Source organism: Catharus ustulatus, chromosome 11, assembly GCF_009819885.2.
Source record: "Catharus ustulatus isolate bCatUst1 chromosome 11, bCatUst1.pri.v2, whole genome shotgun sequence".
Lineage (NCBI taxonomy): Eukaryota > Metazoa > Chordata > Aves > Passeriformes > Turdidae > Catharus > Catharus ustulatus.
Window position 1 is genome coordinate 8,291,617 of NC_046231.1, and position 25,099 is coordinate 8,316,715.

A 25,099-nucleotide genomic window follows, 5' to 3' on the forward strand; every position below is an offset into this window, starting at 1 on the left:
GTCAAGCTTTTCATCCATTTCTATGTGGAAACTACTTTTTAAAAAATTCAAATATAAATTCTAAACAATTTGTAAAAAAACAAAACCCAACCAACAAACAAGAGGCTGGTAGCAAAAAAAGATTTAAATCTGTGTGTAAATTTAAAAAAGCTAACCAGAAGTCCATTATTAGACATTTTTATTTAGCGACAGAGCCTTGATTATCAGTGGCAGCTGCAGAGCAGTGCTGGGTGAGAGTTCTCAGTGCTCTGCCTCTTGCAGCAGTGGCACAGATTCCTGTGGAATGTGCATGGCACAGCCATTGCATCTGCCCTGGACTGAATGAACGGGTGAGAACAAAGCCACTGCTGCCATTAACATCTGCATGCCAGAATCGAACCTACTGGGCTTTCTTGAGTGCAATTGGCAGAAAATGTCCATTTTTCTCCTCTCTTCCTAAACAGCTTATAAAGAACCACGAGAATGCCAGCATTTCTATTTCTCCTCTTCTGCATTTCCATAATTCAGGGAAAAATTCCTTATGTGGAAGGGAACCTGCTTGACATGTTCTCACTCCATCAATATTAATGTTTTCAGAGGTGACTAGATAAATCAACAGAGATTGTTTGTCTCTCTGGCAAAAGAGGCCATAAAAGTAAATGACTGTGAGGAGAACAAAGTAGAGTAAAATGTCAAGATTTATTCAGAGGTGTGGGGAGGTTGTTTTTTCATCTCCTAATTTGTAGTCCATTTTGACATGCACTCAGGATTGTGTTTTCTTCTTCCTGTCCTGGAGAAATAATCCCAAAATGAGTGATTGAATTAGAGCCAAGTAATTTTGGTAAAGTCTTGCTGTCTCGGATGGCACCAGAGAAACTGCTAATTAAATGGAAGAGTCTTTACTGTGGCCAACTCTGAAGTGTGCTGTACCCTTCATGCTTCATCATGAACCTACAATATCTGTCCAGCTTAAGAAAATTATGCACATCACAGTGATTTAGTAAATCTCGTATTTGTAAATCACAAAACATTCTCAGCTATTATATATGTTTAAATGTCTTAGAATCCTGTCTTTCTTTTCTCTGTATTTTTATTTACGGCAGTTTTGGCAAGACTCCCAGGATTTTGTGGAACTGCTGAGGTTTTTTAGTTTTTATAATACGTACTGAAAATAAGTTTGTACATATGAAAGTTTTATGAAGAACATGAGAGAGGCAATAGGTAAAACCAAATGTACCTATATCTGCCCTGTTTTGTATTTTCTCTATCATCATCTACAAGAGGGCCAACAGGGGAAAAGTGTAGAACTGTTGCACTTAGCTAATAGAATAATTTCTATGAAAAATAAAGTGGGTTTAACTTAATTTATGTACATTAGAGGAATCAGCATGAAGTAGCAGTGTTGTTGCCAGGTACACAATATGTTTGTGCTGTGGAGATTTCAGAATTTCAGACAATGAGGTCAGTGGCTACCTGACCTGAATTTCCACAACTATATTAGAGAGGAAATTGGTTCTAGTATATAATTTCCTGGAACATCCTCAGGGAGTACATAGTTATGATTACTCAGTGGCTTTAAATCAATGCAGTGGCTGGAACAATATTTATAATATTTGACAGCTTAAAAATATTTTCAAAGATGAAATGATGGGTAGCATTTTGGCTAATGACTCCTTTCAGTTTGTATCATGGCCAAAACTGGCACTGAAGGGTTGGGTGTCTGTGTAGCACAACCCCTGCCAAATGGCAGAGTGCAGGTACAACTCCAAAGAATGAGAAGGATTATTTTGCTAATTCAGAGATACGTAATTGCTTCTATTAACTTTAATTTTTAAGGGTTTCACCTCTGAACAACTGAATAATGTTGATAAAATTCGGTTGAATAACTGAAAGCAGAGTAGGTCATGGTTCATGTACAGAATCATTTAAAAGGGATCAGGTAGGAAAACATTCTTGAATTGATTGACCTACAGTGTGCAGTTAATATCCTCTCAAACTGTTGGAAACACAGAATAGTAACTAAATTCAGACCAGGCAGTCTATCCAGTTGCTAAGGAGAAAAAGCAAAACTGTTCATTCCTAAACTTTACTGTGCTTATGTCTATGGAATAATTCTAGGCCCTGTCCCACAGTCTGTGCAGACTTCCTGTGAGGTCAAGCCCTAAAATTACTTCAGAATATTTGCATGCATTTTTTAGGTGGCAGTCAGCAAATTTCATTTGAACAATGGGAAAGAAAATGCTCCCTTGGGTAAGAGGGACATAAAAATGTGATTCTGCAGCTCCTTCAAACTGCTGCTTCACTAAAATATTGACTACAAATATGACTGAGTTTGACTTGGGAGAGTATTTATTTCAATAAGGCAAAAACCTCCACTGTTTCCACATTTCTCTTCTTTCGTGGAAAATTTTTTCCTCCTTTAAAAAAAAGGAGGGTTAGGCTTACAAAAGCCTACCAAATATATCTGATCCTCAAATGCAGCCTTTTCAGCTCTTTCATTCAGTTGCATTATAATAAGGAAAAACACTTTTATCTCTTACTTGCAGCTCTCTAAAAAGGCTGATTTGGCAGTATGCAGATTAAAGAAAAAAAATATTTTCCAGGTAGTATGGTATTGTGTGCAGCAAAACCAAGTGTGAGTGAAATTCAATTTCTTCAGCTGCATCCTCATCAGCACAGCTCTACTGATGGCAGTTCTTTAATTTCCCATGGATATTTTCTGTCCTTTAAAAGCTCCTCTGAATCCTTATTTTTTGTGGTATGGGTATATCCGGCATGAAAATCATGCCTAGTTAGGTAAGGCAGGCAAGAACTCTCTCTGCCCTATGCTATTCTAGCTCAAATTTCAAATTTTGAATTTCTTTTCCTGTGTACCTCCCCCTGTCCCCTTTCTTGGAGTTCACTCATACTTTTGAATAAAAGATTAAGCCTTTAAGTTCAGCTGCTCTGGTGAGGTCTGTTAGCACTTACTCCTAAAACACATTTTACAGTTGCCATAAAGAATCCTACACAGAGCTTCAGAAATGTCTGAAAGGTCTCTCACTCTGTTAGTCAGTAATGTGCTGCCAGCAACTCCTGGTGTGTATTCCATGTGCTGTTCTTACATAACCAACTGGGAGCTTTTAAATCAATCAGGATCTGAAAAAACCAAATTCTTTTGTGTGAAGGAAGAATGATTGAGGATACCAATGACAGCAAAGACTACATTAAAAAAACAGATTTTTAAATTTCCACTTCAACCTTACACTGAGTAGAAAGATTGGACATTAAAATATATGCACTTTAAAGTGCAGTTCAGTTATATTATTACATCCTTTCAATAGCGTTACATAAAACTCCTTCCTAAATTATGGTATTTTAAAGATTTTTGAAGTATTTGTGATGCAGGCCAAGATGGTAGGAAGCATCTGGGTTGGAGGAAATATTATTGAGGAAAATAATCTAATGAACAGACAAGTTATTAAGTCCATCTGTGCACAGACTATACATCCATATAATTTCTCACCTCAGAAGACACAAAATGTATGTTTTGTCATAACATGCACTGCATAATCCTGACAGTTAATTCTTCATATAGTACCAGGTTTGTATATTCCTTATTGGATGTGTCGTATTACCTGATGTATAGAAACAGACCTCGAGTCAATTCAAAGCATCTTTTCACAGCATCTTTAAGAAAAAGTGTCCTGTTGGATTTGCAGTCAGATTATGTAATGGTTAAGAGAGGTTCTTAAGGTTACAAACAGTAGAGAGGGAATTTGAAAAGAAAATGGGAAAACTTTTTTCTCTTTGATCTATAGACATAGCGGTGGAGATTGGAGAGAAATAGTTCCTAAAGAACTATCACTGCATCAAACAATCTAAGTACAAAACAAAGCAGTATGAGAAAGGGAAAGTCTGATGACAGACTGAGAATGTTGTTTTATAAAATAGCTGCAGAAGGCTTAAGAGCTTTAAAGAGTGCCAATGAGGGGGCAGAAGAGAAGCATGTGCACATCTTAGGAGAAAATTACTGAGCTTTAATCTCAAACATAATAATCTCCAGTCTTCATTGTGAGGTAGCTTGGTCTTGGTTTTTGGAAATACTGAGCTCTGTCATGTTTGTGTAAACAGAAGAAATAGTGCAGAGGTGGGGGTAAAGGAAAAAGTTATATGAATTTTACAGGCATCAAATATAGATACCTGTGAATTGCAGTCCTTTAGATCGTGAGAAGATCATTATTGCAAAATATCTCCCAAGGAGCTCAGGAAGAGCATGACTATCCTGTCAGACTCTGAATCACTTGAAATTAATACCACTACTATTTACATGCTTAGCTGGGACCTAAAACAGTGACCAGCTGTTCTATCAATGAAAATTCTGTGGGGTCCGGTTGTTGTGTCAGTCCAGCTTCAGAGAGAGGAAGCAGGGGCTCTGCAGGTCACAGATTTATGAACTGGGGAGCATAGGGGCACTACACCATCTGGTAGAGTGGTGCCTGTCTTTACCCCCTTGCACTCCCATCTCCTTCAGCCAGGCTTGTGCTGCACCCAGACCAAAGCAGGACCACCTGAGCTCTGTGAAGTGGGGCTGTAGCCAAACAAATGTCACACTCGATTTCACAGGAAGGGAATATTGAATGGAAACACAAAGAGGGTATTGCCCCCTTTATATGACACTTGCAAAACAAGTACTGGAGTTATAGGCTACCCACATTTTAAGGAAAATGAGACTTGATTTAAAAAACGAGAAAGAGAAGCTCAAAGTTAAACCATGACTCAATCATGGACCACTGGTCATGGTCATTGAGGAATGATTTTTATTGTAGTAGGTAACTCTTCAATCTGTTGGACACAACAGAAGCCAGTCTCTGGAAGCTGAGAGTGCAAGTAAAATTTGCAAGGTGCAAATTTTAACCAGGTAATCAACTACTGAACAGCACACCCATAGAGGTGGTAGATGCTCTCTTGCAGTCACTTATAACCAAGGCTGAATGCCTTTGAGGTACAGTGTAAGTCAAAAACTATAGACTTGATGTGGAAGTTGCTGGTGAGAGTTAGAGGAGGTCAGACCATGTGGCAATTGCCCCTTTTAATCTTAAATTTCCCAAGCTGGAGGCACATCTTAATACTTACTGCTACACTACTTCTCCAGGTGTCAAGAAATGTTCAGCTAATCCAGAAAAAACATTCTGAAAGGCTGTTGCTCTAATGTGGTCTGTTTGTATTTAAGCAAAATACAATTTGGGGGATCCAGTACTATCTAGACATCATAATCAGGATGTGACCCTGTAGTGTTGCTTAGTACACAGTAAAACACAGCCCTGGGTATTAAGGAGAAACGGAAAGGAATTTTAAAGGAATTATAATAACTGAGATTTTTTTATGCAGCTCTAGGATTAAGAAACTATTGTTAGCGACCACAGACATCAGTCATCTCTGAAGGAAGTAAAAAATGGTAGTCCACAGAATAAGCATGGTGCTATTTCTAGATTCTTTTTAATCAAAATACTCAAACTGAAAAAATTACTCAATAAATGTGATGAGCAAATATTTAACCTTTCGGTTTAGTTTGTGTTCACATTCCAAACATTTGTAAGTGTTGAACATATGTTTACAGAGTAATTATATTTAACATCGGGAAAGTCACAAAACACTTTCCACATGTGTTATGTGCCCTTTTATATTAATGTTTTCTAAATGTCATGTTGAATAGTATATTAAATTCCAGTTTCTTTCTAAGGCACCTGAAGTGGTAGCTTTAAGAAGATATTTTTCTCAGCTGTAATAACTTGCATTCAAATATATTGTTGGTGTTTCCATATATCCTATTACCTTGCATTTTCCAGCAAATCAACTGATGATTAATCAAGGCTTTTATTGCAGGTATCCCTTTGCATTTCAAAATTGTCAGTTTGTTGCTGCTGGGATTTCCCCTCTGTACAGGATTACCTTTGTTCAACAGGATCATGCAAGTCAGTGATTAACAAGAGATTGGCTAACGTAGTTCACTGCATTATGCAATTTTGATATTGCACCTCATTTCACCAATGGGGAAAAAAATTAAAAAGGAAAATTTCTAAGCCCCACTTTTTCGTCTGAACTCTCCATGGGGCCTCAGTGCTTGGAGCACTTTCACCTGGGCAGGCTGTCTTGGCTCGCCATCCTAGTGAGCTGTGCCCTGGCTGGTGCCTCCAGGGCTAGGGAAGTGGAATTCCCAGGCAGCCAGGCTGGGAGCGGGGAGCACCAGCTGGGCTTGGCTCGTCGCTGCCGCAGGGAGATGTCGGCTCCTGCACCTCCTCCCTCCGCTTCGGGGCTCCCAGGAGCACGTGGAAGGACACCTGCCCTCCCCTGCTCCCTCAGGAGGAACAACTGCTTCCCATGGAGGGAGGCAGAGCCCTGGAATCCCTCCAAAGGGTGCGGGGTGTCCCTCTCTGGACACCTTTCAGACGCAGCTGGGCGCGTTCCCGTGCCCCCTGCGCCAGGTGACCGTGCCTTGGCCCGGGCTGGGGCTGGGACTGGCTGCTGAGAGCTCCTTCCAGCCCCAGCCACTCTGGGACTCTGGAACAGGATGCCGAGCCTTTCCTGCACGGATGCAAGAGAGCAGAGTTGTGAAAAAACCAATAAAAAAAAGGGATTTCACCTCGTAACCGTCCCATTTAACAGAGCATTTGTTACACGCTCCCTGGGCAATGTCGGAGCCCTCAGCGCTGGTTCACAGCGCACGGCCCGCACTCATTGCCAGTGCCAGCCTGACACCTGCCGGCGGCCAGCGGCCTCGGGGGGACTGGCGGGGAGCCGGCTCGGCTCGCTGTTTGCAAGGAGACCGGGCCCGAGAGGCCCCGGGAGCCACAGTGGGAGCGACGGGAGCGGCGGGGCAGATTCGGGGGCGATCGGGGCCGGGGCCGGGCCGGGGGCAGCGCGCCCGCCGCCGCCAGGGGGCGCCGCCGGGGGGGCGCGCGCGCTCGGTCCCTCCCGGCGCCCGTAGGGGGCGGGGCCGCCGCGCGTGAGGGGCCGGGCTGGCATGGCGGCGGGGCCGGCCTGAGGGGCGCGGGGCAGGGCGAGGGTCACGGGCAGCCATGGCGGCGGGCAGCGCTATCCAGATCCCCACCCGGCTGCCGCTGCTGCTCACACACGAGAGCGTGCTGCTGCCCGGCTCCACCATGCGCACCAGCGTGGACTCGCCGCGCAACATGCAGCTCGTGCGCAGCCGGCTGCTGAAGGGCACCTCGCTGCGGAGCACCATCATCGGTGTCATCCCCAACACCAGCGACCCCACCTCCGACTGCGATGACCTGCCCAACCTGCACAGGTGCGGCTCGGCCCGGCTCTCCCTGCCACCCTCGCGGCCTGCGGGCCCCCCGGAGCCCGGCCGGCTCCCGGTCCGGGCTGGCCGCGGGCTCACCCCGAGAAGCGTGGGCACACCGCCGGCACGGAGAGGTGCCGGGGACAGGCTGGCCCCAGGGGAAGTTGGAAAAAAGGCTGAGGTGGACGAGCGAAATAAGACGAAAGAACGCAGCTCTAGGGCTGTCGCAGCTGTTAACCATAGCATTTTTCACCTAATAGGTAACACGGATATTGACTTAGTTCACGTAAAATGAAAACAAATTGTTTTTCTGTCTGATGAAACTAACAGGATGTAACCCTTACTCTCCGAACTTTATCATATCAGTGGATGTTGCAAGAAAATAACTTCTGTTGTACATCTGCTTAAATAGGTATGGTCATCTAAAACATTGATTGAGTAAAAGGCCGGCAGTTTCAGTGAAGAACTGTCATTTTTGAACATTCCCATTTCCCAGTGCACATTGCTTAGGAAATGTCAGTGTGCCTGTCCACAGCCAGATCCATTATTATGAAGAAATTACATATGTTTCTAAATTGCATGACTGTATTACAGTACCTTACTTAGTTAACTCATTTGTGTTCAGGTTTTAGGGTTTGGTTTTGTAGTCTGTATTACAAAGAGAATTGGATAGTTTGGTTTAAATTCATGATAGGAACTATGACCCAGCAGGGTCTTGCAACCTATAACTCCTCTGATAAGGAGCACACAAAATGTTCTGTGGAAGGTGACAGGTAATACAAGGATTTGATCTGTTTTTAGGATTGGCACTGCTGCCTTGGCAGTTCAGGTGGTTGGTAGCAACTGGCCCAAGCCCCATTACACGTTGCTGGTGACAGGCCTCTGCCGATTCCAGATCCTGCAGCTGCTGAAGGAGAAGCCCTATCCTGTTGCTGAAGTACAGCAGTTAGATCGACTTGAGCAGTTCACCAATGGCCATAAATCTGAGGAGGAGCTTGGAGAACTGTCAGAACAATTCTACAAGTATGCAGTACAGGTAATTTGTTTTATTCTTGTGTGTCACATAACCTGTAGGTACATTTAGGCTCTTTATTTTTTTCTGTGTGCCTTTCTGTTTCTTCAGATCCTGTATTTTTTAGCTACTAATAGAGTTTTAGTATTTCTGCTGCTAAATAAATGTTACTGTTACAGCTTGAGATTTTTATGCCAGGTATCGGGGTATCTACACAACTCACTGCAGTTGAGTCTCATGCAACTACTTGTGTTGGTGCCATGATAAGTTGGTGTTTCATATATAGCAATGCTATAAGTAAATTCTAGTAAAAGATTTGTTTAATTTTTCTAGAATTTTACAGCTATATAAGAAAATATAAACAATAGAAGTATAATGAATTGGAATTTAAAGGATGTATTGAAAAAGAGTCATGGGGAAGTTTTTAATCTGGGTATGTGGGGGAAATAGGAGATGTGTGTATTGAAAAAATGGTGCAAACATTGATGATACTTTTGAACTTCTCAAACAAGCAGAAAGCTCAAAGTCTTGGTGCTCTATGCTGATGAGTGCCTCATCTGTGAACTTCAGTAGCTTATTTCAGTAACTTTTTGTCAAACTGCCAAGAAATGCTTCACACTGTTTAGGTCAGAGAGCCACTGAGATAATTCCAAAAGAAACCCAGTGGCCATTAATGTTGTTGCTTGTATGTTGTAGCTGGTTGAGATGCTGGATATGTCAGTGCCTGCAGTGGCAAAGCTTCGGCGTCTCCTGGACAATCTGCCCAGAGAAGCTCTGCCAGATATCCTGACCTCTATCATCCGAACAACCAACCAAGAGAAGCTGCAGGTACTGTGTTCTTCAGCAGTTTTAGTGGTATTTGCTATTGCTGTCTTTTTAAAGTCAGTCACTTTTAGATAATTTTGGAATTGTTTGCACTGTGACTGTACAGTGGTAACATGGTGCCAACAGGGATTTGTGTTACGGCTGAGCATGAATGTTTGCAAAATGGTTTGATGGTGTTGTTTGAAGTGTTTATATATGCATATGGCAGAACTTGCCTAAGGTAAATAGGTGTAGTTGGGAAATCTTGGAAATGTTTTATTTTATAAAACAATAGGTAAAGCATGGACTTTCTGTAGTAAAGATGATAAATCTTTCTTCAGATTGTGTTGAGACTTTGCTTACTTATCCCAGCTGACTGATCATTATACATATATTAATGCTGATAACTTGAAACTAAAATATTAAAAATATTAGAATTAAATATGTTTTCAAACACCTTGAAGTCTGGGTTTCTTTAAACACTGAGACAGTGGTTAAATTTATATCATATGGCAAAGTAAATCTATGCAAAAATCATGGCTTGGTGCTTATTTGTCTGATTTCTATATTTGCTTGCTGTGTTTTGGAAGTTTTTACTTTTCTTCTCTAACTGCTTATGCTGCCTGTGGAATTGAAAGTGTGTTAGGTTCTTTCAAAGCAGCAGAAGTAGGAATTAATGCAGTAATTTGAAGGGAGGATGTGTGCTATAGCTGAATATCCTGCTGGAGGAAGGTATGTTAGTTATTAGTGTGTTATTTTATTATTTGAAGTTCTAAAAAAAAAAAAAGAGCAGCTAGTGGAAGCTGTGGGAGTACAGAGGAGCAGAATTCTACCCATTTCCACGTATTAATTTAATATGAAAATGGAATTGAGTGCAAAATATTAATAAGACAAAATAAAAAAATCTCTGAACAAAAACCCTAAGGCACAAGGTGACTTTTTTTCCCCCCCTAGGTTACCCAAGGAGATGATGGTGTAACTTTCTTAACAGGGGCATCTTTTTCCTGAGGCCCAGTAATTGAAAAATAGAACATGGATAGATGTTTGCCACGGAAAATGCAACTAAAATATTAAGATGCTTTAAAACTAGATAGGATAAGAGAATTTTTTCTAGTTCAAAGTGGTTTGTAGCTCAGGCATCAAGACCCTAGAGGCTAGATTTTGTGTACTGTACTGTGCTTGCTTTTCTTGCTCCCTGTTTTCCTGAATCCATCTATTCTATACCTCTGGTCAAAAAGCAATAGCAGAACCTCCATGTTCCCTTCCCCCAGAGTGAGGATTCATCGGTGAACTTGTTGCTTATAACTTGCTTACAACTTCTTGCTCTTAGATTTTAGATGCTGTTAGGCTGGAAGAACGGTTCAAGATGACCATACCACTGCTTGTTAGACAGATTGAAGGCCTGAAGCTTCTTCAGAAAACAAGAAAGTCCAAACAGGATGATGATAAAAGGGTATGGACCTTAAATTTGGAATACTTAAACATTCTCAATAAGTACTAAGATGCACTTCTTAAATAGGCTAATGAATGCATTATATTAATCTGTGCATTTTTAATGTATAACCATAGTGTGTGATCATAGTTTGGAGCTGCAGAGAGCACCCAGCTGGCAACTTTGGTTGTGTAGATGCTCAAAAGGCAAAATACTTGTCTAAAACTGCCTAGGCTTTATTTATTTTTTTTTTTAATTTAATTTTTATTTTAAACTGAGCACTTTCTAACATTAAGTGAATACTCAGATTCCCCTGAAGGGTCAGTTCATGTGCATGGTATGCACACAGTGAGCTCTGACCTGTACAGTGAAAGGTCTGTGTTTTACAGATGAGTGGCAGCTTTTGAACTGAAGAATGGGTGTTGTAAAATGGAACTTGTTCACTTTTGCTACATCTAACTGCACTTACATAGTTTAGTAACTGGGAAGTCATTGAGAAATTAAGCAAGATAAGAGAGATTTACTCATTTTGTAAAGATTACGTTTATTCTGCTTAATAAGATTGGCTGCAGTGCTTGAATGCCACAAATAGCTCTTTCCAGTTTTGTTCTTGTGTTGTTTGCTAGTTTAGAATATATTATGAACTCACTTAGGAAATACGTAAAGAGCTGTAACTTTTTGAAGTAGCACCAATAACAGTTTTTGAAGTTAATTTCTGGGGTTCTGAATTCTTCTGTGCACTTTACCTGTTTTTGCCATGATTTTAATTCAAAGTCAAAGTACACAGCCTAATTAAAAACCAAGATCTGGTGCAGTTCTGTGCCTCTGTTTCCATTGCACAGGTTGTAGCTATTCGTCCTAACAGAAGAATCAGTCATGGAAGCATTACAGAAGATGAGGAGGAGGAAGAAGATCATGATGATGTTGTTATGCTAGAAAAAAAGATTAGAACGTCTAGTATGTCAGAACAAGCTCTTAAAGTTTGTCTTAAAGAAATAAAAAGGTAAGAGGCTTTTAAATGGTGGCTGTTTTAAAATTTAAAGCAAATCTTGCAAATCTTTTCCTGTTTGATATATGTTAATGTTGGTTGTGTTTTTGAAATTATTTTATACCTCAGGCAGCAATCACTGCCTTCTGGTGCAGTAGAGGCTTCCTTTGCATTTAATTTCTGGTTGGCCTTTTGAATTCTGTACTTAAATTTCCAGATTAAAGAAGATGCCTCAGTCAATGCCAGAATATGCTTTGACAAGAAATTACTTGGAACTGATGGTAGAATTGCCATGGAACAAGAGTACAAAAGGTAAACCCTTCTCTTAATGGTGATTCTTTTGCACAAACATTTTAGGACAAGTAACTATCATGTAAACACTGAATTAGTTCTGTTTTGTAAAAACATTGTTGATAAGTTACTGTAAGCCAGGTAAACCATTAGACTTCAATGTGAGCTGTACACTGAATAGCCTGTGTAGCTCAGTTGTGTATCTAAGAATGTGGGCTTGAAAAGTATTAAGAATAGTTTCATTTAAGAAATGAAGGTGTTACTAATTGCAATTTGTGCCAGTATGTTTAAAAATAATAAAGAAATGAACATCTGATTGTTTTTTATATGTCAGACAAAAAAACTCTTTTGGAGATTTCTGTAATATTGGTCTTTCTGGAGAAGATTCTGGTTTGTCTTAAGCAAGTATGGTAAGAAACAAAAGGTTAAAAAAGCACAATTGTAATTCATTTTAATAATTACAACTTGGGGTGCAGTAGAAAATCTGAGTCTGTGTTTGCTTTGTACCACAGTTTTTGGAGTTGTGAGTAGAGGGGTGATACTGTTAATCTTGCACACAGTGTGCAAAATGGAGAGTGAGGGAAGAGTAGGAAACCAAACACGACCAACAGACATCTCTTACTGACCAGCACAAGTAGATTAAGTGGGCAAAATGACTTTGCACAAGGTGGACTTAGCACACCTGCATGTCCATCTCTACCCTTCTGCTGGTATTTGTAGTGATGAATTGTTGCTGGTTTGAAATAGAGCCTTGGCTGTTTACAGATCTTCTCATCAATATTTTCTTTAATCATTAAATTTTAAAAAGATCTGCCTAAATGTACTTTGCAGTATTATTCAAAGAATCTCCAAATGAGTAAAATGTTTGTTGACAATCATGTCCTAGCAGAATGTTTTTTTGGTGGAAGTTGCTCTTTGATCTTCTAAGATTATGCTGTGTCATGTGAAGTTTATGTTTTTACTTGAAGCAAAATTTGTGAGTGTGACCTGTGTGATTGCTGTTTTGAACTCTCTAGCTACAGTGAATAAAAACACACATGAATATAGAAATAGAAAATCATGATTATTATTTTAGCCTTGGATGTTATTATCAGTAGTGTGTCATTTTCAGTACTATAATCTATCTTAGCTCTGATTTCCTTATTAAAGAAGGAAATTAAAAAAGAACTTTAATACCTGTGTTTTAGAAAAGCATTGTCTGAAATACCTGTGTGAGTTGGGGGATTGCCCTGATGAAGGTATCTGTATGTACTGTAGGATGAATTGTTTCCATTCTTAAGGTAAATGTGCTGATCTCTGTGCTCTTGTCGATGCCAGATCGCCTGGAAATCCGTGCAGCTCGGATTGTTTTGGATAATGACCACTATGCCATGGAGAAGTTGAAGAAAAGAGTTTTGGAGTACTTGGCTGTGCGACAGCTTAAGAACAACCTCAAGGGACCCATTCTTTGTTTTGTGGGGCCCCCAGGAGTTGGTAAAACCAGTGTTGGAAGATCAATTGCAAAGACTTTGGGTCGAGAATTCCACAGAATTGCTTTAGGAGGAGTCTGTGATCAGTCTGATATTCGAGGCCACAGGTAATTACTTCTTCTTTTCCTAATTGTAGTTTTTTCACTGCAGAATGTATTGATTATTTTCACTGTACAGCAGTGAAAATTTTCACAGAGATTTTGCTTCTATGAAACAATGGTATGTATTTATTGATTTTCCTTGGTATTCAGTATCATCCTTGGGAAAGGATGTTTAGTGTTGTGGTACAACCTTTATTCTTTCCTTCTGCTGCTTCCCTTTATTGTCATAAGGAATTGATTTCATCTTCAGTTATTCTAGCACTTTGAAGTAAAATTCTTCAGAAAGTTCAATGCAAACTCTTGATTTTTCTACTTTTTAAGAGGGATGTAAAGGTTTAATTATCCAGTATAACCTATGGTAGCAATACATTCCTTCATAACCATGTTTGCTGCTAAAAGATGAGGAGAAACTTGGAGTGATGCATGAAAGTTGCTAGAGCATAGCAGTGGATTTGTTTGTGCACTGTTTTCCTGATTCAGAAGGAGATTTATGCAAGAACACCTAAGCTGGTAGGTTTCAAAGGAAATTTTTTTTTTATGACATTCCTTAGGATTGTTCTTGATGTTGGGCTCTTTATGTATCCACTACTTAGTCTTTTAAATTTCCAGTGGTCTATCCCTCAGTCCTTGCAACTGGAAGCATAATGAATGGGCAGTAGAGATGGGTAACTGCCAAGCATCACTGCAGCATTTTTGTTTCCATTACACATATTTTATGCTTATTGCGTGCAGTGTAGGAAATCTGGACTAATGAATTTTAGTCAGGTTTTCTTTTAAGTCACATTATTGAATAAAATTTCTCCTTACAACAGTAGGTGAATACTGTGAATTATTTTTTTTATGCCATCTAGCAGTTAATTTTGCCCAATGGCTATGCAGTTAGTCTCAGTGGAGTACACCTAAAATAGAATGTCCTAAAAGCAACTTAAAATGTGACTCAACAACGTGTGCTGTTCAAAGTGAAGCCACTAGAGGCTGTGGAATACTCGCATTATGGAAAGCAACTTTTCCAGAGCAGAGCAGGACAAAGTCCTTTGTAACAGGGAAACCACATCTTGAACTTGACTTTATAAACAAAAGTCAAAGTTCCTATCTTGAGCTTAGACCTATAGAGTAAAGGCAAGGAGAGTCATGTGTCAGAGCCTCTAAAAAGCTTTTTATTTCAGGTGTTTGTGGCTGTCACACATTTTTGAGAGCATTATTATTAATTCATGTTTGAGGCTAACCATTATAAATTTCATATTAAAAGTGTATGAAATTAGCCGATGGGAAATATTTGCGAAGAGATTTTATTTTTCACCAGCAAAGGAAAATGTTATCTAGAATTAGCAAGAATATTTTGTGGTTACTGTTCAGCAGGCATGTGTATAGTTTAAAAGTGAATCTTAGAGCAGTTGGTACCAGGAGTCCTTCGTAGCCAATTGCTTTTTCCAGTTTTTTGTAGCTAAAATCAAACCCACCTGTTACATACTGGATTTTAAATTCTGCTTTGTTTTCCTCCTTTTCAGAATAAGATTTAATCAGATTGGAACTACAGCTTTTCTGTAGAGCTCTGTAATGTCCTTTTGTGTGAATAAATCCTTCCAAGTTATTCCCAGCCCGGTGAATCCATGTTGTGCATCTGGTGGCAGTCAGAGGGTGGAGACCTAGAAGTGGAAGAGACACAGAGTGTTATTTTCTGAGTTTTGCTCTCGAGCAGGCTGATTTTCTGATAGTACACTTTAGAAGACATTGTTTTTCTCCTATAAGCTCCTTATTAGGCTTTGGGGCTTAAGTTAAGGATTCCATTAACATTGCAGGAGAACAGTACTGTATGTACCTACTGATGTACTGACCATATAAAAAAATGTACCAAGTGTACCAGAACATTCAAAAGGAACTGTTACAGCTTGGCTTGCAGGCAAACAATGCCTGAAATAGCATTCACTTGGGCCACTTTGTGAAAGGTGCAGCCTGGGAGATTGAGCAGAGCTCTTAGCAGCAGTGTGGGGCATGGTGTTTCAGTAACTGTGCTGTCCCACCTGATGTGTAAATGTGGCAATTGGAGCTGCCCAAGTTTGCCCATTTCACTGGGGATCATGTGCCTGCACCTGGAGCTTGGGAATCCTTCACTGTGAAGGATTCAAAGTGAAGAGTGAGGAGTAGTGAGTATTGTTCTGCATTCCCAAAACGAAATCGTCCTCTTGGTACAAAGCCAGAACTCCTTGATCAGACATCCTTCAGCTGTTGTCTGCATTTACCACTCATCTATACCATATGTTAAAGTATGCTTGTTTACATTTGCTGTTTACTTGTATTAAAAAAAAAGAAAAAAACCCCTCAAACCACTCTGAAGGATGGCTTAGAACTTTTTTCCAAGAAGCTCATTGCTTTTAAAATCTCCTCGGTATTGATATTTTGTATCACACATGAGATGTATGGTCTTCTCCATTTTGTGTTTTTCTATTTCTGAAAAGGAAAGATGTAGTTGTGCCATTTATTTATAGTGGTGCTGGTGAGGTAAGTGTGAAGCTCTTCTTTCTCACCTTCATGTGAAGCACTCCTTCCTGTATTACCACTGCTTAGCAGTTTGAAAAGCTGGGACAGTTCACTTCTGGCTTAGGCCTTTGCTGAAGGCTTGTTGGGGTGCACCATTTGAGGAGAGGTGGGATTCCTCACCAGGACAGCTGTGCTGGCAGAAATGTAGGATATGGTTTTACCTCCTTTCAACCCTAGCAAAAATAATGAAATCAACATCACATTCAGTGATAATGTTCCTAAACAGTAACATTTGTTTTCACATCTTACAAGGCAAAGGTTAGCAGCCAGACAGATAAATGGCCTTATCTGTTTTTAATTTTAATATATTCTGGCTGGTTTTATATGTAAATACCTGCAGGGCCTGTCTTACCAGGGATTCTTTTGTTGAGATGTGTTCTCTAATAACTTTGGAGATCTCAAGTATTTGATTATTAGTATAATAAAATAGGTATTGGTCCATCAATAATAAATGAAGAGGTACTACAGATTTAGACTCTTGCATCTATTTGCCTTAATTTGGTTTATAAACCAGTCTCTTTCTTAAAACTGAATGAAACATGGATAGCTCAAATCTTTATAGGATTCAAAAGAACCAAGTGAAACTGTGTATCTGGAAACACAAATATGCATTAAAAAAGTGTAATGTTTTTAAGTATGCACTTGAGAATAAAGTAGCAAGCAAGAACAAAGAATGTTTGATGTTTACCTAATTATGTTACCCAATTGCTAGCATAAACAAAATACTGAAACAGTTGGGCTGCGTTGTCTCTGAAGCATATAAAATTATTCTCTAGTGCTGTGAGCACCTTGCAGTAAAAGCAACCCAGAGAAGAGTAAAATCACCACCACCAAACAAAACACAAAACCACAAAAAGACCCAAACCCATAACTGAAAAAACCCAAATCCCCCCAAAAACAAAGAAATGCCCGATTACTTCACTGATAAATTTGTTTACACTGGTGATTCACTTCTGTGAACTCCAGCTCTGATTCAGTCTCCTCATTTTCTGATTGCATTTTATAGAATGCTTTCCCTGTCTTGGCAAGGCTGTGGGTGTGCAGATGGAGGAGGAGGAGGCAGGCTGGCTGTGTAATAGCTCCCCATGCAGAGTCCTGATCTGTAATGAATGTTCCACAGCACAGCCCTCCGTGAGAGCAAGCCGCTCCCTTGCTGCAGATTAACACTACACAAAAGCACTGAAGTGAGGAGCTGTTGCCTGCTGGCTGCCTCAGGAAGGTGGTAACAGGCAAACTGAATTTCTCTTGCATTGCTGGCTGTTTTGAAGATCTTAAAACCTTTTATTTTTCTCAGATCTACAATTAAACACCTTCACTGCAATTTGTTTCCTCAGTGGTTAAATGTTACATGAACTGATACCATTGCTGAGTGGTTTGGGTTCTGCTTTTGTTGTTTTTGAGGGTTTTTTTATATATTTAAAGTAATCTCTAGTACTATTTGAAATTAGTCCTGTGGTATTTTTGGTTTCATCTTTGTAAATGTCATCCTGTTTATTTTGGATGGCAGAGCAGGCCTGTTCTACTTGTCTACTTTGTGAGGGTCATGAGCTAGATACTGTAATTCAGCACTTAATGTATCTCTTTTTTCTTACAATTTCATGCTCTTAATTATATGGTGTCTTGAGTATTTATGGCACAAGCAGGAAAGAGTGTGATAAATGCAACGAACAAGGGTTATATACATCTGTAAAATGTAGTTGTGCTCTGTGTGTGTTGTGGAAAAAAGATTTTCCTGATTTGCTGAATAAATTCAAGCTCATCATTTTTTGTTTCATTGCAGTGTTCAGCTTTTCATTTTATATTGAAATGACAGTAAACAGTTATTTTTGGTTGGTGTTTGTTAAAGCATGCTGTCATGGGGCATTGACAGTTCAGCATAATTGGAATTTTGCTCTCTTTTGTAACATGCTGTGTGAACTATGTTGTGATGACAAAATCCCAGCATTGTAATTATGAAAATGTTTTTATTAATGAGGTTCCCAAATCTGCTTCTGCTTGTTCTTGCAATACAAGGGTGCTGGTACTGGAAGATGTCCACAAACTGTAGAGTTTGGATACGTGTTAATGTAAATTATTATCTTTGCAGACCAGCTAGATCACCATGGATATCAAATTTTCATCTGCTGCTATAATTGCATGTATTACCTCAGTTGTATATTCCATGTTTTTATCAAGTATTCCACAAATTTTATTTGTTGCAGTGGTCCTTGTTCTTCTATTTTGCCTGGAGTTTCATTTGTGACATTTTTGATGTTGCTGGTCCTGCTCATTGTGTCACCAGGCTGTTTCCCCATCCCCATTCCTTTCCAGGCGCACCTATGTGGGCAGCATGCCTGGCAGGATCATCAACGGGCTGAAGACTGTGGGGGTGAACAATCCTGTTTTCCTCTTGGATGAGGTGGATAAACTGGCAAAGAGCTTGCAGGGGGATCCTGCAGCAGCCTTGCTTGAGGTAAGAGGTGTTAAACTGCAGACATTGTTTCATTTGGATTTTAAAAGTATTAAACTTGACTTGGAAGATTCACTGGACAAAAGAAGGTCTGACAATGCCGGCTCTGTTATTCAAATATTGCTGAGCTCTGATATGGGTGGGTTTCTGTCAGTTCCTTGGGCACAGTAATGCAGATGCTGTTACATAGTGGCTGAGTACCATACAAACCTCAGTGAGCTGTACTTGAACACAAGGATAGATTTTGGAGTATTTTCTGTATTTAAATAGTGTTCAAGCCCTAAACATCACTTACTTGGGGGACTTCAAGACATTGATTTTTAATGATCAGATATTGTTAGCTAAGGAACAACTGTAGAGGATCTAGATAGTAACTACTTCTTCAAGTTTTCCTTTTCTTTCTTGGAACAACTTTAATATATTTTTGAAGCTCTTTATGGCACCAGCTTGTATTGGAGTTAAGTGCATAATATGGACTAGCTGCATGTTCTTTTAGGAGCATTTCTTTAATTAGTGCTGTAATTAACTTTCTGAACTTAGATTTTTCATGTAAGTCACAGATTCCCACTCCTTGACTGATTATGGTGTGATGAGTGTTAGCTTTCCGTGAGAGTCAGGTTTTCCATGAGTACATTTTTTCTGAACTTCTGGCACTCAGACTGATGTGAATTAATCTAATTTTGAGGCACATATTACAGTTACTTTATCACAAAGGTTTTAGAGTTGTCGAAGTTGATTTGCTTAAAGAACACAACATTCTGGAGATACAGTTGAGGACTTTGGTGAATGAGATACTATTGGAATATTTTGTAAATCCCATCAAGTGTTGAGATGTTAATTAGGTTAGTTGGGCTTTCAGGAGGCCAAAACTGGAGTGGTCATGAAGAAAATGAATTGAGACCTTGCAAGCTTTGTGTAGCAGACAGCAGTAAGGAGTTTTCAGAATCTTCTTCCTAATTTCAATTTTCTGGAGTGTGACATGATATCCTAGTCCTTCTTCCACTGATTTGTGCATATTCTGTGCATTTATTCTAGCAATTTGCTGGAGAGAGGAAGCAGCATGTCCTCAGGTGTGGGGAAGAGACAAAGCGTTGCCCTTCCCTGGGCAGAAGGCTGTGTCCATCTTCCTGTGCCAGCACGGATGGCAAAGGGGAGAATGAGGGAGGGGGTGGGAAAGGGGAGAATGAGGGAGGTGTTGGCATAGCAGGGCTGGGCCAGGCTGAAGTGTTGAGGCTACCAGGGCAGGTGCAGCACTAATGCACGTGGTGGTTTTTGTATTGTGCCTGCTTAGAGATTCCTTGTACTGCTGTAGCTTTACACTCTGCCTTCTCTTTTGTGTTCTCTCTGGCCCTAGGGACTGCCATGCTCCCACTGTTGCAGCTGTACTGCTTCTGGCATGGTTCTGTACCTGTTCCAGTCAAAAGGAGAGGCATTACTAAAAAATACCCTCATTTTTTGAGCTAGCCTGGCTCACTTTCACAGAAGTGACTTAAGGGCATCATACTAGAAGCATCTTAGTTGTCAGACCTGAAGTGTGGTAGCTTTGGTAGGTGGGGATGAGAGTGGTTCTGATAGTATTTGCCTACAGAGTCATTCTAATGACTCTCTTGACTGACAGTGCTTAATGCAGTGATTTAAATATGAAAAATGCTACTTAAATTAAGGTGTCATGAGCTCATCTGGATGCTGTATGACATTCTGCAAATGAAGTGTCAATTGACTTTCTACGGAAGAACATCATTATTTTCTTCCTGCTAGATAGTGGAAAATTACTGTTTTGACAAGGCCAACAAGTTCTTTGAAAATCAGTGTATGAACAGGCTGTGGTTTGAGAGCTGTGTTTTGATCTTTGCATGTTAACATGATCTTGTAGTGATTTAAATGTGCTAGAAAATAGCATGGCTTAACTTCTTTAGCTTTTAAAAATGACAGTTAGGGTCCTTTACCTCTGCATATCTCAAGTGTGCAGCACACTTTTCTGTGGTGCATGAAGGGCCTCAAAGTGCAAAGAGAACAAGCAGGGGGATGTAATAAATACATTATTCCTTGTACTATTCCTCTGGGGGATTTGCTGAAAATGTAATACTCTCTGTTTTTGAGTTTGCTGATACCTCTCCTGTCATTAGTATTTTAGATACTTGAGTTAAGCTGTCCTATTTCTAGTCAGTACATTGAAAAAATACCTGCAAATTTTTGTATTTAGCTGGCTGTTTGCTATGCAGACACAATGATTTGAGATTTTTTGGGAAGAGTGTTCCAATCAGGAATCTAAGTCTGTATATTAGTATTGGTAATTTTATTCAACCTTTCCTGGCTTTTATAATTTTTATTCATTCCCTGTCCTGCAGTAGAGAACAATTGTATTTTTCTATTGTGTCATTTATGAGGACAAATAAATTTAATTAATGCTATTTAATTAGTTATGTTTAAATTCTGGGTACTTCATTGCTGCTTTGAGATATTTCTGTTTTCTATCTTTTAAAACCACGTTCTTGGTGATACTCAGCTCTGCTCCTGCCATGAATTTTTCCAGCTGAGGCTCATAAGGTTCACTTCCCACTGCCTGCCTGGGCTGCAGGGTTTATGTAAGCCCTGCTAATTGCCCATTAGTTGCATCTGGAGAAGTAATTGCTCTATTAACCATGGCTGGGCTGCTCCCCTGCGAGATCTCTATATCCCTCTACTGCTGGCTAAACATCCTGAAGCAGGTGCTTTACCTCTTCTAATGGACAGCTCATGGCTGGACATAATTAGCTTCATTTTCATCTGCTGCTCGTGGTTTACATGGTTGGAGAGTCCATCTGGAGTGAGCAAAGGTGGCTTTTATGCTGGAGAGCAAACAATAGTCACTGGTCACCTGACTGCTACTTTTGCTGTTCACACTGCTGCTTGTCTGATAAGTGCCATCATTAAGTATGAAAGGCACATCCTTTATTCCTTAATGTGTAGGTGTGTTAAATTCTTGCTGTCCACAACAGGGCATATTCAGGAAGAAAATTGCCATCCCTGTAATCTTGGGAGCAAAGCTTGGTGCTTTCTAATTGCTGGATATGTGTTTAGATCTAATGCTTGTGCAGAGCTGTTGCTTCAGCAAGACAGAATGTCTTCCTATTTCCAGTTACTGTTCACTAACAAAGGAATATTTTAGTCTAAATTTAGATGACCTCTGTTAAAAACAGAAGAAAGCAGAAATGGATCCAAGTGCCTGATAGTGATTATTTGTATGCAGGGAAATTAGACCAGGAGCATAGCCAGGCAATTAACTGTTCATGGAATTTATTCTGGATTTTGTGGTAATAAAAAGCTGTTACAGAGAAGCCTTTGTATGCATGAGAACTATCTCTCATAAATTAGCCAAGTTACTTTGTGCACTGAATGTTCTTTTTGTACTTCATATTTCTGTATTAGTTGAATATCTTGGAAAACTTTTGAACTTGAACTTCAGTACAGATACCTAACTGAAAAACAGTTCTATTTGCTTTGGAAAATCTGTTTGAAATACATAGACAGGACATTGGTTTGTATCTTACTCTAAAAACAGTTACCATGACAAAGAATTATGAGTCCAGAGGATCTCCAGCCCTTGTAAAAAAATCTCAAATAATTCACATTTTCAGATATAATCCAAATTGGTTTGGATTACAGTTTCCCTTATCTTTATTGGATAGTATTTTTTGCATGTGAGTATAGCATCAATATTTTGTGTATCTTTGTAAATAACATTCTAATCACCAGCTTGGCACTTAGCAGGGTTCATAAGGATTTGTAGTTGCAGACTAGAAGGAGAAAGAAACATGCGTGTAAATAAATGTGTCCAAATGCCCCTTTGGTCTGTTAGAATACATTGTTTTTCAGCAGCTTTGAAACTATTTGCAAATACTTCAGCCAATAGACTGGAATTCTGTGGAAATACTGTTATCAGTATAAAAAAAAGAGGGTAAGTTGAATTAGGATTAGCTGTTTAAAACACTTGAGAAAAAAATTGCAAGAGTAAAACTTTGAGTGGGAGGCTAATATTTGGTATAGAGCTGCTTGTTTTGAAGAGAAGTTTGTAGCTGCTGTGCTTTCATTCCCTGCCTGGTGCCGTGTTTAGGGCTGCACTGTGGGGCTGGCTGAGGTGAGGCACATCTCTGAATTATGCATCAGTGGACTTGGCTTGTCAGGATACTTCAAGGCCTTTGCCTTCATTGGTAAAGAAGGGAGTAAATGCTAGCAGCTGCTTGCTGAAGAGGGTAAGAAAAGCTTTTGAATAGCTTAGAGCCAGTGCACAATGGCATTCATTGAGTTCCAGCCCTAGCTTCAGAATTGAAGCATATGCTTCAGTATGTTTTAAGATTTCACTAATAAGGGGAATGTGTAACTGCTCTGAAATCTGTGCAGCACTTCAAAATAAAATCTGAATTTTTTCTGTTTTTTAGGAAAGTCAGCTGTGTTTCTGGCATTCTGTAATAAAAGGATTTTTCTAGTTTGTTCTGATTGTAATTTTTTTTCAAAAGATATTTTTCACTTTTCAAAACCTGGGGAGAATTTAAGAGTAATGAAAATTCAGAATTGTTTCTTTTAGAACTATCGAAGAAGTCCTCAAATTCAGTTTTTGTTTTTTAATTATCAACACTGTTCTTGGCTATAATTCAGGTTGTGTGCATTCATTTGGGTGTAGGCAGATAAATTATTTTGACAGCAGTGTGCTGTTTCTCAGGAGATGCATGGGTCCCATTATTTGTGACATGAGAATTATTTGTGTTGGTGTAGCATTGATCATTCATCATTTGGGAAGGAAGAGTGAGGCTGTACTTCAAGGGGATGTGAAGCAAAGGTAGTTCACAGGTGATAGAGAAGCCAGGAGTTCATTGCTGTGTACAGTGAACTTCCCATTTGTGGCACTGTTAAAAAATCTACAGGACAGTATCTCAGTATCCTCGTGTCCCACGTATGTATTTAATATTTATCACCTAATCTTAGCCCTAGTTGTACTTGTTCAGTAAATCTTTGAGGTTGGTCAGACTGTGTAGTTTTTGTTCTGCAGTGCTTATTCAATTTTGTCTCTGTTGTTTTGGGACAAAAAAAATTATTGTGTTGGGCAGGCCAGGGCTTGCAAGAGTCAAACCTTACCTGGGATGTCATGGGCAATAAGAATTGTTATTTTAGTAATAAAGGCTGGACAAAGCAGAATGAGTGGGGCAGGTGGCAGATAAGGCTGGGATTGTGTTCTTCCCCTTGGTGTCTCACAAGAGAGCTCTCATGGGCTGGTGTGAGAGTAAGAAGTAAGCTTAGAGTACAAAGTAAGCTTAGAGTAAGAAGGGCTGCCAGCAACAGGTGAGGATTGGAGTCAGGGGTTACTTGGGAGAATTCTCCTTGTTCCATGGGACCACATGGGCTGCTGTTCCAAAGTTGCTCTGTGTCCTTGAAGGGCCACTCTACCTTGGGTGAAAGGTTATGGAGATGCAGCTTAGAGGAAGTGCTTGCTGGCTGGAGAGATGCTGCAGCACCTCTAGAAAAGGGCAGGAACAACTCACGGGGAAGCGACTTTTTGAACTGTGCATGTGGTGTGACAGAATAATCCAGGCAAGGCTGGGTTTTGGTGATATTCATAATGTATTTTACTACTGTAAAGTCAGATTTGACAGATCCAAATGGAATGTAATAAAAATGTGCCTATTTTATTTATTTCTGATTGAATAATTGTGTCGCTTTTGTGTTCACTCTTGTTAAGGTCTTGGATCCAGAACAAAATCACAGTTTCACCGATCACTATCTAAACGTAGCCTTTGACCTGTCCCAAGTGCTTTTCATAGCTACAGCCAACACTACAGCTACAATCCCACCTGCCCTGCTGGACAGAATGGAGGTTATCCAGGTGCCAGGTAACACTGCAGTGCCTTCATTACATGGCTATTGCAGGTCCCTAAACAAGTTTGGGGTGTTTTTGCAGAAATGAAAGGCAGCTCATTAAGGAAAGCCTGCCAGGAATCTGGAGTGCATAGCCAGAGTTCTTAGAAGGGACAAGGCAGGATGCCTCTGCTGTGGCCTCTGTCAGGAGAATAGCATTTAGCATTGCACTCAGGAAATTCAGTTCCAGGTCTGTGGTGATACATGGATTCATTCTGTAATGTTATTTTCCTTCACTGATTTGTTTGTATTCTAATGGTCAGTTGGGTGATGCATCTTTTTAAAATTCTGATGGAGAAAGGGGTCTTTGAAACACTAAAATTCTGGTTTTGTTCACATGAAGTTACGAATAGCCACAAAGGATCATAACTAAACAACCTTGTCAGTTATAGCTTGGGGAGGTTTTTTGTTAAATTCAATCAGGTAGAATTGTAAAAGATAAGAAACTTGATTATATTCTAGTGTCTAAGCAAGAAGATCGTTAATAAATGCATACTTTTTTTTTTTTTTGGAAGGATACACACAAGAAGAAAAAATTGAAATTGCACATAGACACTTGATTCCTAAACAGCTTGATCTACATGGTCTGACTCCACAGCAAATACAGATTCCCCAAGTAACCACTTTAGGCATAATTACCAGGTAAATTTGTTCACTGCTTTCAGTTTAAATACCTTATTTTATAAATCAGTTTATAAAGTGGTAATACAAATATATCTTAATGTGTATTGTCCTTAATAGCTTCAGCAGTTGGTAGTTTAAGGAATTGCTCTTTCCCTAGCTCTTGTCTTCTCTAGAGAACATGCTTTCTGTAGAGTTCCTTGCTCTTGATCTCCAGGTGTGGCTCACAATCAGTTGTGCT

General features: G+C 39.8%; 1 protein-coding gene across 1 annotated transcript in view; it reads left to right on the forward strand.

The window, feature by feature from the left end:
* The first annotated feature begins 6,977 nt into the window (after positions 1–6,977).
* LONP2 (lon peptidase 2, peroxisomal) overlaps positions 6,978–25,099 on the forward strand; it is a 37,454-nt gene continuing 19,332 nt past the window's right edge. The window contains exons 1-10 of the mRNA XM_033069693.1: positions 6,978–7,270; positions 8,066–8,300; positions 8,973–9,104; positions 10,411–10,533; positions 11,355–11,515; positions 11,718–11,812; positions 13,109–13,367; positions 18,210–18,351; positions 24,062–24,212; positions 24,753–24,879. Of these exons, the coding sequence (XP_032925584.1) occupies positions 7,038–7,270; positions 8,066–8,300; positions 8,973–9,104; positions 10,411–10,533; positions 11,355–11,515; positions 11,718–11,812; positions 13,109–13,367; positions 18,210–18,351; positions 24,062–24,212; positions 24,753–24,879 (1,658 nt within the window). The 5' untranslated portion in view covers positions 6,978–7,037. The remainder of the gene's footprint in view (positions 7,271–8,065; positions 8,301–8,972; positions 9,105–10,410; positions 10,534–11,354; positions 11,516–11,717; positions 11,813–13,108; positions 13,368–18,209; positions 18,352–24,061; positions 24,213–24,752; positions 24,880–25,099) is intronic.